The 15,756-nt window shown below is 37.9% G+C and overlaps 1 protein-coding gene across 2 annotated transcripts; it reads left to right on the top strand.

Moving 5' to 3' along the window:
- Window positions 1-2,656: 2,656 nt before the first annotated feature.
- SIKE1 (suppressor of IKBKE 1) lies at window positions 2,657-13,919 on the top strand. Of its 2 annotated transcripts, none has more exons than XM_004026400.5 (5): window positions 2,657-2,941; window positions 3,175-3,280; window positions 4,103-4,245; window positions 6,935-7,048; window positions 9,029-13,919. In XM_004026400.5, exons 1-5 carry the CDS (start codon window positions 2,783-2,785, stop codon window positions 9,128-9,130), a joined length of 624 nt encoding a protein of 207 aa, XP_004026449.1. In that variant the 5' UTR covers window positions 2,657-2,782; the 3' UTR covers window positions 9,131-13,919. The 2 variants fall into 2 exon arrangements, with proteins under 2 accessions (XP_004026449.1, XP_055212115.1); XM_055356140.2 differs by having other exon boundaries at window positions 2,679-2,953.
- Window positions 13,920-15,756: the final 1,837 nt, after the last annotated feature.

Genomic DNA, 15,756 nt, shown 5'->3' with positions numbered 1-15,756 from the left:
GTACTCCCGGCTTTTCTTGATATGTGTGATTTTCGTTGTAATCAGGAAACTTCTCACGCAATTGCTCAGAGAGATGTATTCCCTTGCTATACTCATAATCGTGAATACACTCTTCTTGTGTCTGATTAAATTCAAGCACTTTTTTCAAGTATGACTTTGTAGGTCATACTTACCATGTAGGTAAGACCAAGTTACCTACATGGTCTTCCCATAAGGAGAAGCAGTCACACAGCAGAAGGGGTTTTTTGCCTGTGTAGTAACTTGCTTAAGAAACAAGATTTTAATGTTTTATCAAATAATTCCCATGCTCTCTTTAATGGGTTTTTAATTGCCTAGAAAAACTGAGATTTAAGAGGGTTCAGGTTTTTATGTCCTGGTAACCTTCTCAATTGCCTTTAAAGTCTTAATTATCAGTTTGGTTAAATGAGTAACTATTATTTTTACAATGAATATTATCTTGTTTTGATCAAATGTTTTGAGCCTTTTAAAATCTTTGACCAATGTCCTCAAAATCAAAATCGTAAATTAAGTCTCTGACTTATTGCTGGGGTTTATCGAAGCTATAAAAATTAATCACTGCAAGGTTGTAAAATATTTTTACAGCTTCCAGTCAGGTCATAGACTCTGGTATCACACCTCCAGCTCCTTGAAAAGGTCCTTATCAGGTGATATTAACTAATCCTTGTGCTTTTAAGTTATAGGGATTTACACATATCTCATCCAAAGAAGGCATCAACTCCTGCCAGTATCTGACACTAAACTGCAATAACCAAAGCTTCATCTTTAGACTCAGGCAAAGGCGACAAAGTAAACTGCTTTCATGAGACACAGGGACAGTCTTGTGTTCAAAAATATTAAGATTCATTTAACAATTTTGCCTCTATCTGAATTAATATAATTTATTCTGTGCCTTGATACTAAATAATTTAAGTGTTTAGCTACCTATGAACTTCTTTTCCTGTTATTCTCAAAACTAGGCAGGGTTTATGACCTTTGTGTTTGAAATGTTGTTAATTCTTTCTGTTTTGTTTTACCTACAAAAGTTGAAACTCTTCAATCCCGCCATGCCTAGAGACTACAACGTAATGTTGTAAGGGCCAGTATTGAGAGCTAAAATTAACCCTACAAATCAAGGATGACACACAGATGCCAAAACAGCTAAACAAAATGCTTGCATTTTGTATAGCTAATTGCAACAAGCCAAGATTACAGCAGCTCAATGCATAGAATTTATAGATAAGTCAATTTTGTAACCCTTGCCTTTTGGTTTTTGCCTCTTAACATTGCTTAAGAGGGGTTTTAAGGTTAATGAGTGCCTGCCCACCTCCTTCCCCATCTGACCTAGAACGTTTAATTGGCTGTAACTCTTTTGACTCTAAGTCAGTTGGCCGCAGGAGGGACATGATGGACTCAGGGCAGGTAGCACACCACCCTGGCATTGATATGGGACAAAATTAAAGTTTGGACACTGATACTGTCTCTGGGATACCTTGACCAAAAAAAAAAAAAAAGTGGAATCCTGTTTTGAAGGCATGAGCCTAGCCATTCCCCATCTGCGAGCATTTGATTAGTAAAGCTTTCACCACAGGTCACTTCTCATGTTTTTGGCCTCTAGGCAGCAAGCAGCCAGACGTGAGCCAGTTGCAATAGCAGCATTATTGACAATAGCAAAAGGTGGAAGCAACCCAACTGTCCATCCACGGATGAATGGATAAACAAAACGTGGTATATATATATTATTCAGCCTTAAAAAGGAAGGCAATTCTAACATATGCTACTATATGGATGAAACTCGTGGACATTACACTAAGTGAAATAAGGCAGTTATATAAATACAAATGCTGTATGATTTCACTCATGTCAGGTACCCAGAATAGTCAGATTTGTAGAGACACAAAGTAGAATGGTGGTTGCCAGGAGCTGGGGATAAGGAAGAATGAGGAATTATTGTTTAATGAGTACAGAACTTCAGTACTGCAAGATGAAAGAGTTCTAGAGATGGATGCTGATGGTGGCTGTATAACAATATGAATGTACTACTGAACTGTACACTTATAAATGGCTGAGATATTAAATTTTATGTGTATTTTGCCACAATTTAAAAAAAATTAAATGAAAGTAGGCCAGGCGCGGGGGCTCACACCTGTAATCCCAGCACTTTGGGAGGCCGAGGCGGGCGGATCACTTGAGGTCAGGAGTTCGAAACCGGCCTGGCCAACATGTGAAACCCCGTTTCTACTAAAAATAGAAAAATTAGCCGGCGTGGTGGCGCATGCCTGTAATCCCAGCTACTCGGGAGGCTGAGGCAGGAGAATCGCTTGAACCCTGGAGGCAGAGGTTGCAATGAGCCAAGATCGCGCCACTGCACTCCAGCCTGGACGACAAGAGCAAGATTCCGTCTCAAAAAAGAAAAAAATAATGAAAATAAAAAGAAACTAACTGTGACTGAAGAACAACCCACATCAATGAAAACCAGTAGGGAAAGGAGACCTTCCCACTGCCCAGCTAATCATAGCCTGACCACCAGGCTGTGGTAACTGGAAACCAAGGGCGTGGCAAGCGTAGGTCTGGGGCTCCACGCAAGGAAGGACTGCAAGGAAGCCGCAGGTTAAAGGGGGTCAACCCGCAAAATAGGCTGCCACTGCGCAGGCGCCTATTGCGCCTACCAAGACACCTTTTAAACGTGCCCGGAAATGACGCCTGTAATGCTGAGACAGACTCCCAGAAGATCTGAGCGAGTCGCGTAGCTGATCCCGGCAGGGGCTGGGGTCGTGCTGCTGCTATGAGCTGCACCATCGAGAAGATCCTGACAGACGCCAAGACGCTGCTGGAGAGGCTGCGGGAGCACGATGCGGCCGCCGAGTCGCTGGTGGATCAGTCAGCAGCGCTGCACCGGCGGGTAGCAGCTATGCGGGAGGCGGGGACAGCGCTTCCGGACCAGGTCAGGCAGAGGGTAGGAGTCCAGTGCTCTCGGACTCTGGGCACTGAAGGGTGGAGAGCGAGGTAAAGTGGGAACTCGGCCTGGAATTTATTCCCGGTCTCAGAGGGCGGCGGTGAGACCATTTTCCTGGGTCGGGGCTGAGAATCCTGCCCTGGAGCCCTAACTTCTGCCTCTTCAGTTGCATCTGCCGCTGTTCTCTTTAAGGCATGCTTAGTCTGTCTCTATTTGTCCAGTATCAAGAGGATGCATCCGATATGAAGGACATGTCCAAATACAAACCTCACATTCTGCTGTCCCAAGAGAACACACAAATTAGAGACTTGCAACAGGAAAACAGAGGTTAGTCAGGCCTTTTCATATCTGGTAGTAGTTTAAAGTTATTGCAAAATTGCCCTAAACATTTACAAAAGTGTACATATATTTCCAGGTCAGTACTTTTAGTAGGAGAGTCCTCCTGATCTGGCCCAGTAACAATAAAGTTTGTTAGATTACCCTTTTCAAGGTCATCTGACTAATATTGCAGCAGCTTACCAAAGAGGTGCTGTGTAGAGTTGGAATTATTGCATGGTTTATTTTTAAGCATCCTCAGATGTGTAACAAAAGAGTTCATAGCCTCATGGACTTAAAATTTAATGTTTAAGTATTAATATAAACACTGAAGGTAAGATTTAAGGTTTTGTTTATGTTCTTGTTTGTGCAAGGTGAAGCAGCAGAATTTTATTCTAAGGGAATATATTCTTAGGCTTGATTAGTACATTATTGATTGTGGTATTAATAGTTGTTTACCAGAGGGGTTTCACATATATCATTCTACTGTATTCTCATATCTTCATTTTTATCTATCACAATGCAATTAAGAAATAGGCTCAGAAGAAGCTAAATGATTTACTTATGAGTATTAACCAAGCAAGTTACAGAACTGAACTCAAACACATGTCTTCTGATGATACATCCATTGTTGTTTCTGCAAGACTTTGCTTCTCTGCCTAGAAAGTTACCTTTCACATAGACTTTAACTGTTCAGTTTTGTGGACTTAAACATTGATTTACAACTTTAGATTCATATTATCTATATAGTGTTACAAAATTCCAACTGTTAAGACTTTGGATTTGGGAACTGCCTCTCAGACATCACTGCCAAGTTCTTTTATTTTTTGACAGAGCTGTGGATTTCCTTGGAGGAACACCAGGATGCTTTGGAACTCATCATGAGCAAATATCGGAAACAGATGTTACAGTTAATGGTTGCTAAAAAAGCTGTGGATGCTGAACCAGTCCTGAAAGCTCACCAGTCTCACTCTGCAGTAAGAAACTTTGAATAAATTCGAAATGAACCAAATTGAAATCTTGAGATTGTTTTAGATTGTGTGCTTGTTTTTTTGCTTTGTGAGATAGGGTCTGGCTCTTGTCGACCAGGCCGTGGTGTAATGGCACGATCTCGGCTCACTGCAACCTCTGCCTACTGGGCTCAAGCCATCCTCTCACCTCTGCCTCCGGAGCAGCTGGGACTACAGGTGCACACCACCACGCCCTGTTAATTTTTGTGGGGTTTTTTTGTTTGTTTGTTTGTTTGTTTGTTTGTTTTTTGGTAGAGATGACATTTCGCCATGTTGCCCAGGCTGGTCTGAAACTCCTGGGCTCAAGCGATCCACCCACGTTAGCCTTCCAAAGTGCTGGGATTATAGGCATGAACCACTGCGCCTGGCCATGTGTGCTTGTTTTTGAAGAAAAGTAAGCTCGTTTTCCTTTCATGTTTATCACATTTGTTGTTTATTTTGCCAGGGCTTTGTAAAGATATGAATAGAAAGAAGGAGGATAGGGGCTGCTCAGATCCTTTTATTTGAGTGGGACTAAGGTTCCCCCTCCCTCACCAAGATCTCTTTTGAAAATGTTCATTAATTCTTAGCTCTCCCACCAAACATAATGCCAGTTAGTGTTGAAGCTGCCTGGTAAACACTTGGTTGGTTATTACTTATACATTTAACTTAAGCTCCTTTCTTGTAAGGCGCATGAATTCACATTTTATTCCTAACATAGTACCTGACATATAGCAGGCAGTCAGTAAACCTTTTGTAAACTGAACCACATAGTATCATACTATGTTGTTGGGGGAGAGAAGTATGGTTTTTTAAAAAAACAAACATGGCATAGTTTCTGTTCTTTGCTAATTTGGGAGACTCAGTAATTGTTCTTATGTTTGTAGGTGCTTCATGGTTGTCATTGTACATTCTTGTGTACTGTATCATTTAATTCTAGATGTATAGGGTTGGAGCCTACTACTTCTGTGAGATGTAGTGAAATATAAACTTCATCTTAAATTCCATTGAATGCATTTTACTGACATAAAAGTTTTAGGAAACAGATATTTTAAATATTTGAATGGCTTTCATCTGGAGGAGAAAAATAGATCTTCTTCTCGTATGGAGGAAAAAACTTGAACCTTGAAAGAGACAGAGTTTACTCAGATAGATAAACTTTCTAAGTGATATGTCCAAAGATGGAATAAAGCACCTTGGAATGTAGTAAGCTTCCTGCCAGTAAAAGTATTCAAATTTAAGTTAAACAGCCACTTAGAGATAGTATCCAACATCCAATGGGTAGTTAAACTACAATTGATTTTTTTTTTCCATTTCAAATCTTTTTATTGGAGTGTGGACCTACTGGGGGATTGATGCACTGGACATAGATAATTTTCAGAAATGAAAATAACATTGCTTGCATCGAATCAGATTTCACCCACAAAAATGACTAAGGCCTTACCAGAGTTGGCATTGGATGAAACCTTAGTCCTTTATGGAAAGGGAATCATGTGGCCTTCTATTTCTGAAATAGACTAAAGATTACTCATTTATTCTCTGCAATTACAGCCATCAGATCCTTTGAAATCTTGGAAGGCATGAGATGATGACATGAGTGTAACACAAATCCATATTGAAGAGCCCAGTATTTTAAAATTCCCCATGTTCACATACCAAAGGGTTACTTATGAGCTGATGCATATCACAGATAACCATATGATTATCAACTTGATGTCTGGGCAAAGAGTGAAAACAGAAAATGCATTCTACTCTTCACTTATTGGTTTTAAATATAAGAAACATTATATATATTTTAAAAAACTGTATTCCTTAGTAGTGGTATCAATAGAACATATACAACTGGAATGAGGATCCCCTTAAGGAGGCCTTTTTTTGGTTTGTTTTTAAAATAAGTTCTAGGGTACATGTGCAAAACGTGCAGGTTTGTTAACATATGTATACATGTGCCATGATGGTGTGCTGCACCCATTAACTCGTCCTTTACATTAGGTATTCCTCCTAATGCTATCCGTCCCCACTCCCCCAACCCTATGACAGGCCCCGGTGTGTGATGTTCCCCACCCTGTGTCCAAGTGTTCTCATTGTTCAGTTCCCACCCATGAGTGAGAACATGCGGTGTTTGGTTTTCTGTCTTTGTGATAGTTTGCTCAGAATGATGGTTTCCAGCTTCATCCATGTCCCTACAAAGGACATGAACTCATCCTTTTTTATGGCTGCATAGTATTCCATGGTGTATATGTGCCACATTTTCTTAATCCAGTCTATCATTGATGGACATTTGGGTTGGTTCCAAGTCTTTGCTATTGTGAATAGTGCCGCAGTAAACATACGTGTGCATGTGTCTTTATAGTAGCATGATTTATAATCCTTTGGGTATATACCCAGTAATGGGATTGCTGGGTCAAATGGTATTTCTAGTTCTAGATCCTTGAGGAATCACCACACTGTCTTCCACAATTGATTTTTTGAAAAAAAAAAAAAAAATTATCCGTGAATACAAGGTCACTTTACTATGGCTTCATGTCTGAGGACTAAAATTGTAGTGAAACTCCATTGTAACTTCTGTATCATAGATTAAATGAACTTTTAAAAATCGTAATGCACATGCTTTTATGTTCTTTATATCTACAGAACAGGTGATTTTTCCACCTTTGTTTCCTTAATATCTTCACAGGAAATTGAGAGTCAGATTGACAGAATCTGTGAAATGGGAGAAGTGATGAGGAAAGCAGTTCAGGTGGATGATGACCAGTTTTGTAAGATTCAGGAAAAATTAGCCCAATTAGAGGTAAGATTGTAGCTAATTTAGGTTCACAGTATTTCATAGTTTTCCGAGTCTGGAAGATATGCCATCACTATCCCATCACTGTAATATATTGATGTTTTCTGTGTGCTCATGATTTAAAATTAAAACTCCTCCTTCGTACCCTTTTATACCCTTTTGAAGAAAGGAAATATAGTAAACAGCAATCAATGGAAATACCAACTATGTATTGGCAAGAACTTGAGGTATTATCATATGGGAAGGTAGAGGGAGTGGAGGGGAGAAGTTATATGTGAGATAAAATCCTTCATCTGACATAATAAGAAGTGAAGTAGATAATGTCTAAAATTGATGATCAGGAAATAGCAGTATAAGCATATTATTTAGAATTACAGAATTAAATACCAAAAGAAATAGATAAAAGTGTTAAAAGTGGTTGCATTTGGAGTACAAAGCCAAAGAACTGCTTTTATAAGCCTTGTAGTCTTGATTTCTTAAAAGCTATGTTTATGTCATATTTTGATTAGAATAGGAATATGTTACAAAAAAAGTTCGGGGTATTAGTGTGCTCATAAAATTGTTAAGGAAAAACATTTCAACTTTGAGACGCTGAGGTGAGTGAATTGCTTGAGCCCAAGAGTTCAAGAGCAGCCTGGGCAACATGGCGGAACCCTGTCTTTACAAAAAAATACAGAAAATTAGCCAGGTGTGGTGGTGCACACCTGTAATCCCAGGTACTCAGAGGCTGAGGTGTGAGGATCACCTGAACCTGGGAAGTCAAGGCTGCAGTGAGCCATGATCATGCATGCCACTGCACTCCAACCGAGTGACAGAGTGAGACCCTGTCTCAAAAAAAAAAAAAAAAAAAAGGCAAAGCATTTCAGTAAATGGTTTGAATGCTGCTTATTACAAAGTGCTGTCCTGGGGCCTTTGAGAAATACCAGAGAGAAAAAAACAGATACCTGCCCAGAGTCTAGTGGAAGGGATAACCCTAGTATTATATGATATTAAATAGTATGTAAATGCTAGGAGACAGATACAAATACCGAAGGAAGCACTTCATGTGGTAGAAGATTCGTCGACCACAGGCTCTAATCTCTTAGTTACTCTAGCTGGGACTTCCGCACATCTTGGTGAAGCTAAAAATGCTTTGGTTTACCAGAGTTTTCTGCAGAGAATAAGGATGAAGAGCAGAAGCTACCCTCTCTGGAAATCAAAGGTAGTGACAGGTCCCAAGTAGGAATTAGGAGCTAATGAAATGATAGCATGACCTTCTATTTATCCCCGATTTACCTCACTTATGGAAACAGCCCTAAGGAAATGTGGGGCAAATTCTACCTTAATACTTCAAGTAGAAAAGACATGACCACCAGATTCAGACCCCAGCAATACCACATCCAAGTTGTCTGAATTTGGACAACTTTTAGGAATTTTGTGAGCCAGAGTATCCTCATCTGAAATATATGGATGTAGGCAATGATATCTACCCTACAGATTATTGTGAGATAACATATACAGGGCACCCAAGTAGTACCCAGCTACATGCTCAATAAGTAATTCCTTTCCCCCTTTCCTTCCATTTCTCTAGAACTGTAAGATATCCAGGAGAGGAGATTAATCAGAATGAAACGATCATTAGGAATTTTTTAAATAAAAGAAATAATAGTAAAACTGTGGGAACCAAGAAGCATATAACAGTGAATTCCTCAAATGGAGAGGACCTTGTTTTTTGTTTCTCCTTTGTAATTCTAACACTTGGTATATAGAAATTACTCAGTAAATTACTACTACAAAAGAGTATCATTGCCTACATCCTACATGTAAATGTTTGTTAAATGAATAAATAAGTAGTATTTAAGGAAATTCTCAACTAGTGGATTTTTTGTTTCCATAAATTTTTAAAAATTAAAATAATGTGTTCTGCTCCTGGCTCAAAATAATGTGTTGTTGTAATGCAGTTTGACAGTAAAAATACCAGAAATAAACATGCCTTTTTTTTTCCAGCTTGAAAATAAGGAACTTCGAGAATTATTGTCCATCAGCAGTGAGTCTCTTCAAGCCAGAAAAGAAAACTCAATGGACACTGCTTCCCAAGCCATCAAATAACTGAACTCTGAATGATGGCTGGAGATTGTCTATCAAGGAAGGAAGTTACTGTCTTCCCATTCAAGTACTGTCCATTAAGTGTCTTGCCTCAGATTTGATTTAATCTTAATTAAAGGTATCAGGTGGCAATTTAGAATTCCAGTCAATATTGGCTGTCCACAGTTCTCAGATGTGTTAATGTGAATACTACATGCCGAATTTCACCATTCCTTTCTCAAAGAGACTACTTTTAATTTTCATTTCTGGGACCTTTATTTATATAAACTATGTTTTCAGTTCTTTGTTATTTTTCACATCTCTGAAACTTTGAGCATTTTTTATAAGCCAGCAATTTATTTTATATAGCATTGTAAAATACACTTCTAGGAAATTTTAGGAAAGATTTAACTTTTTAAATCTATTTGGCATAAACCTTGATTTTTTTTTTCCATTTGACAAAAACAATACAATTCCACAGAACTAGATCAGCAGATTCTCTGATTTGTAATGTCATTCACCTGTGACATTTTAAGTCTCTCTGGTGCTAAGAATTGGCACTTTATAGCCTGGTGCCTTTACTTTTAATTTGAGAGAACCTACTGCTAGTCCCAGGAAACATACTTGGAAATAAGTCAGCTATTTTTTTTGCCCAGTGATGCTATAGTTGTCATATTGTCCAAAGTTCATATTGTTCAAAGCTGAGGAGCTTGTCCTGTGTATGTGAATGCACACATGTGCACTTAGTTCAAATACCAGAAGTAGCTTTTATTAAATATAATTAGCCAAAAACACACAAAAAATAAAAAAAAATATATAAGTAGTCAGTTTTTCAATGTTATCCTACTAGTTCTACATTATATTTTAATTTTTATACAATTTCCATTTTATAGTTAAGAACCATCACTTACTTGGATTGGATGTCTTTCATTCCTAGCACTAATAGTTGGCTTTCTTTTTTTTTGTTTACATAGAAGCAGGGTTTTTTTTATCTTTTTTCTTTTTTTTGTTTAAGCTATATAAAAAGGTGAGGAAGCAGTTTTGTTACCTAATGAAAATTATTACACTCATAATGCTGTGTAGGCAACATTGAGATTCAAATGTCCAGTGGTCAACTGGGTTCACTCATCAACTCATTCCCGTCCCAGTTTACTCACATTTCAAATTTATAAATTTCTTCATGTTATGCTATTCTATTTAGATTTGCCCAGAATTAGTTGAAATAATGCTAAACCTGTCAATATTTTCCAGTAACATTAAGCACCATACTGCATGGGAGAGACACAGTACTAAAAAGAGTTGTTAGTGCTTTATGTGAGTGATATTTCTTTCGTAATGCTATAAAGAACTACAGTTAAAATAACAAAATATTTTAAAGATGTCCTAAAAGCATCTGATCCCAGTAATAACTAATGGATGTCATCTAGAGCAGTGGATGCTAATGAATAGGTATATGTCATTTAAGAATTTTTCAAATTTCTGTTTGGTATCCTGCATAGAATTTGACAAAAAAACACTTCAAGTGTGAGCATTTTTTATTTCATTTCCCAAGAGTAAGTAAGTAACTATTAGCCCAGCCATCTGCCTCGAAGTATACCTTAAGTGACCCCATAAATCCATTCAAGAGGCAGGTACTCTATACCATTTGGCAGCCACGGCCAAACCTACCATGGCCAGATTTCAGTGAAAATGATGAAGTAATCAAATCAAGGTATAATATGGTGTCCCTTTATCTGCTTTATGTTCCTTTAGAGCTGTTTATAAAGTTCTTTATATCTCAAGTGTTAGGATAAATCGACATACTAACTTTTCCCCCTGCGAAATTAAAAGCCTGAGGTACAAGTCTAAGAAGCTTTTAGTGCTCTACATAATATAAATTCTGGCTGGTGTTAATGCTATGAAGATAATGTGTAGTTAGAAAATTGAGTCGGGGAGGAATGTTCTTCATTTTAAGTGGATTTTAAAGTTTCTCCTTCAGTGGATGAAGAACTTGCCTGGTTTGCAAAAATCTTAGTTCAAAATTATATTTTCTAACAAAAACTGCATTTTGAGAAGATAAGCTAATTTTACTCAGTAGTAAGTCAAATTAGGAAGTGCAGAGGGTTTTTTTACATATATATAGCAACCTTGCCAAGTGGTCCTCACAAGAGTCATAAATACTTTGTAATTAGCACAGTATATTCAGCAGTGTATAACTCTACAAATAGTACCTTATATTAGTGTAGTATTATATCAATATCTTATGTATAATTCTTATATTAATACCTTATGCATAATTGGATTCAAACATTGAAGGTCTATTTTAGTGTTCTTCAAAATGTGCTTCCCTGACCTACTGAAATAGAAATTTGGTGATGAAGTTCAAGAATTTGTATTCTAATCATCTCAAACAATTCCTAAAGACACTAATTTTAAAATATCTAGTCTAGGCCCCATTGTGTAATAGTTAGCACTCTAAAAGATGAAAAAGAAAATAGTCTATGTGCCAACCACTTCATTAATACTTATGAATTTAAAAATGAAAAAGTCTGGTACAGGAGACAAGTATATATATAAAATTATAATGCAGTGTGATAAATCCATTATGGTATGTATAAGATACAGAAGAGGGACTTTAAACTTGAGAATTCAATAGAGATAATAAATGGGTAGGAGGGAAATAGAAAACTTTGGTGCCACAAAAGCGAAGTGTGTATGGTATTGCCAATAATAGCTACCATCTATTGAGTGCTTTACTACCTGTCAGGTACTGTATTATGTAATCTCCATTTTAACTGTACCTCATTTTGCAGATACTCAGGCACAAGGAGGTGGTTATTTGTCCAAACTGGAACCAAGATTCAAACCCAGACAGAATCTTAAGCACATTTTTAATCACTAACTAACTTGAGATGCCTAAATGCCAAATACTGTTGGGAGTTCAAGTGGTTCTTGATTAGCAAAATCTATTTTTATTAGTGCAAAAGAAACACCACAGCTTATAAAGTATTATGAATTCAATAAATGGAGTCTTAACTAATGAGATATTACTATTTTCTAGAATGCTGTAGCTGAGAGTATGTGTGATTCAACTGAAAGGAATAATGTATAATCAGTGACTCTTACTATATACAGGAAAAGGTGCAGTTCTGTCTTTCAAATCTGCCTCCTTACCATATTGGCTTACATACCTCATGCTGTTTTCTTGTGTTTGCTAGAAAGTTGTTGCCAAGCCAAATGTTATGGCCATGTTGAAGGCAAGGAAGAAAAAATGGAAATGGCCTGTGCCAGCTATATATATCGCCTTTTATGAGGGAAAGCAAAGCTTTCTCAGAAATCCCAAATGGATTTCCCCTTGACTTAATTGCCTGACCAGTTAAATGGCCACTGGTACCTGCAAAGAAAGCAGGGTACATAGCTGTCCCAAAGAAAATCAGTATTAGCAAGAAGAAAGAATATTGAGAAAGCAACTAACAGTGTCTGTGACTGTTACATGTCTGTGACTGTTATATTGTCAAGTCCTTTCCCCTTGAATATAGTTTTGGAAGAATTAGCTGAAGGAGTGTGTTGATACTGAATGGCCAAGAGAATGGGCTGTAGCAGACATCTGTCATTTCTCTTTTGGCTGCCCAATATCCTAACTTCTGTGTTTAAGGAATCCCTCACCTAATGAGGCAGAGCATTTCTTCCTCCTAAAGAATTTGAAAGTACCAGGTAATGTTTTCTCAGCCTCCTTTTGCAGCTAAGGAAGAAACATCTGCCTTCAATTTTAAAATTAGTGATACAAAGAAGGAGGGAACCATGCAGATTCCTTTGAAGATGGTGATTAACAACACTACTGCATTCATCTCCACAGAGGTACAGCAAAAGTGGTTTAGTTAGCGATAACATCTAATTCTATTTTTTTAATTTTTTTTTTTTTTTTTGAGACAGTCTTGCCCTGTCAACCAGGCTGGAGTGCAGTAGCACTGTCTTAGCTCACTGCAACCTCCACCTCCTGGGTTCAAGCGATTCTCCTGCCTCAGCCTCCCAAGTCGCTGGGGTTACAAGTGCCCACCACCATGCACAACTAATTTTTGTGTTTTTAGTAGATGGGGTTTCTCCATGTTGGCCAGGCTGCTCTCGAACTTATGACTTCAGGTGATCCGCCCGCCTTGGCCTCCCAAAGTGCTGGGATTATAGGCGTGAGCCACTGTGGCCTGTAACCTCTAATTCTTGTTTGCTGGCTGTCCTAGAGATCCTGAGAATTACTTTTAATAAAATCATTTTTTTGCTGTTATTAAAACTAACCTGAATTGCCTAAAACCGAGAACTCTGCTTGATAAAATAAGCATAGTTTTAGGAACAGCCATGCAGATATAAATTTTATCAACACTTTATACATAATTTGGGACTTATATTTAAATGTAATATTTGATGCTTATAAAAGGGTAAATGTGGAATGCAAATAAATTATCAAGCATAATAACTCATCACCTAGCTTAAGAATAACATTGAGTGCTTGTATTTTATCTGTTTGGGCTCTTCTCCTATCTTTGCCCACCCCCCGCTCTCTTTTTAATAGTTTTGTTCGCATGTAGAAAGACCTAAAATACATATGTATCCCTAAAGTGACTTATTTTATAGTTTTCTTTCTTTTTGAACTTCAAAAAAATTGTATCATACTCTATGTAATCTAAGGATTTGGTTTTTTTCACTCAACATGTCTCTAGAATTCACAAGTTTTATTGTTTTATAGCTGTCATTTTCATTGATGTATATTTCATTGTTGGGTTATACAACATATTGTTAAGGAATACATACATATATAATAAATTATACATTTTTTTAAAAATCCTTGCTAATATTTTACTTACTAATTTTTAATTCTCCCTTCCTCTGCCTCATTTATATTAAACACATTTAACTATAAGATGACATGTTTCACATTCTGCAGTTATTTCACTGATAATATCTCATGGCAACTTTCAGAGTGAATTAAGGGGTATTATCTGCTAATATAGGAAAAAGCAGATAATGCTTTTTGTTTTGTCACTCCTGTAATGCTAAAGAGGAGGCAGAACCTTCAGAGTTTCAATTAGCTACAGCTTCACTCAAAATTTCATCTAGGCTCGTAGAAATATGTGTGGAACTAATTGATGAATGTTTGTATGTTACTGATTGTAACATTCATTTCTATTTCTTATTTTAACATCTTTGATATTGGGATATGTCTTACACAGGTACAGGTTCCGATGTGGTTGATTGTAAGCATATACAAAATTGGTTTGCACTTACGGTGGATGACTGGACAAAGGCAATCTGAATATTTCAGTCAGACTCAGGACCATGTGAAAAAAGAACATGGGTTTTGGCCATTTTCTGTACTTTCCATTGACACCTTTTTATCAAGAGTGTGCCACCACACAAATTTGGAGTATGGCTGGCTGTATTAGTTTTCTACTGCTATATAACAAATTACCACAAATAACAGTTTAGAGCAACATCCACGTATTATCTCACAGTTCTGTAGGTCTGAAGTCCATGCAGGGCTCAAATGGGTTCTCCTCTCTTGCACTCACAACGCTAAAATCAAGGTGTCAGCTGAAGCCAGCATCCCGTATGAGGCTCCAGTCTCTCTCCCACGTTCACGTAATTATTGACAAAATCCATTTCAGTACAGCTATACAACTCGAAGACTCTCTTCAAGGGCAACAGGAAATATCTCTGACTTCTTGTCTCCCACCTCTAGACTCCTTTTTTTTTTTTTTTTTTTTTGAGACGGAGTTTCGCTCCCGTTGTCCTGTTGCCCAGGCTGGAGTGCAATGGCGCGATCTCAGTTCACTGCAACCTCCACCTCCCGGGTTCAAGCAATTCTCCTGCCTTAGCCTCCCGAGTAGCTGGGATTACAGGCATGTGCCACCATGCCCGGCAAACAGACTCCCTTTTAAGAATACACCTAAGTCAGGTCCAACCAGAATATCTCCCTCTTGATTAACCCAACTGATTAGAGATCTTAATTATATCTGCAGTAATCCCTTTGCCATAAAAGAGATATAAGTGATACAGCTTCTCGTATCCACGTTTCACCTATGCTTAAGATGGGATGATACAAGACACGTACCACGCCCGTGGGAATCTTGGTGGCCAGCTTGGAATTCTACCTACTCCAGTGGCTTTTAGCAGCTCAGAATAAAATCCTGGAAACCATGAAGCACTCTTTGAGGAAATGCTACATTATCAGTGTTCTTGGTGGGCTCAAAATAATTCTATGTGGGAAAACCTGGATATCTATGAACCAAAAAGATTCAGCAAGATGCACCAATGGATAGTGGGCTAAAATTTAAGCAAAAACAGGATATTTATATACGTTTGCATTAGTTCCTAGAGTTGCCATTACAAATGAACTCAAACTGGGTGGCTTAAAACAAATTTATTCTTTCGTAGTCCTGGAGACTAGAAGTCTCAGGGAGAATGTGTTCCATGCCCCTCTCCTAGCTTCTGGGGTTGCTGGCAATTCCTGTTCCCTGATTTCTAGATGTATCACTTCAATCTCTTGTCTTCATATGGCATTCTCCCTGCATGTCTCTAGTCAGTGTATAAAATTCTCTCTTCTAAGGACACTACTCATTGGATTCAGGCCCACTCTAATCCAGTATGACTTTATCTTAACTTGATTACCTCCACAAAGG

Source organism: Gorilla gorilla, chromosome 1 (assembly GCF_029281585.2).
Source record: "Gorilla gorilla gorilla isolate KB3781 chromosome 1, NHGRI_mGorGor1-v2.1_pri, whole genome shotgun sequence".
Classification (NCBI taxonomy): domain Eukaryota; kingdom Metazoa; phylum Chordata; class Mammalia; order Primates; family Hominidae; genus Gorilla; species Gorilla gorilla.
Note: the sequence above shows the minus strand (reverse complement) of the source record. Positions and strands in the feature narration are given on the sequence as shown.

Coding starts and splice junctions, on each gene's coding strand:
- SIKE1 (XM_055356140.2), top strand. CDS start 2,783: ATGAGCTGCACCATCGAGAAGATCCTGACAGACGCCAAGACGCTGCTG. Junction 2,954..3,174: donor CGGACCAGGTCAGGCAGAGG/GTAGGAGTCCAG, acceptor CTATTTGTCCAG/TATCAAGAGGATGCATCCGA. Junction 4,246..6,934: donor CTCACCAGTCTCACTCTGCA/GTAAGAAACTTT, acceptor ATATCTTCACAG/GAAATTGAGAGTCAGATTGA.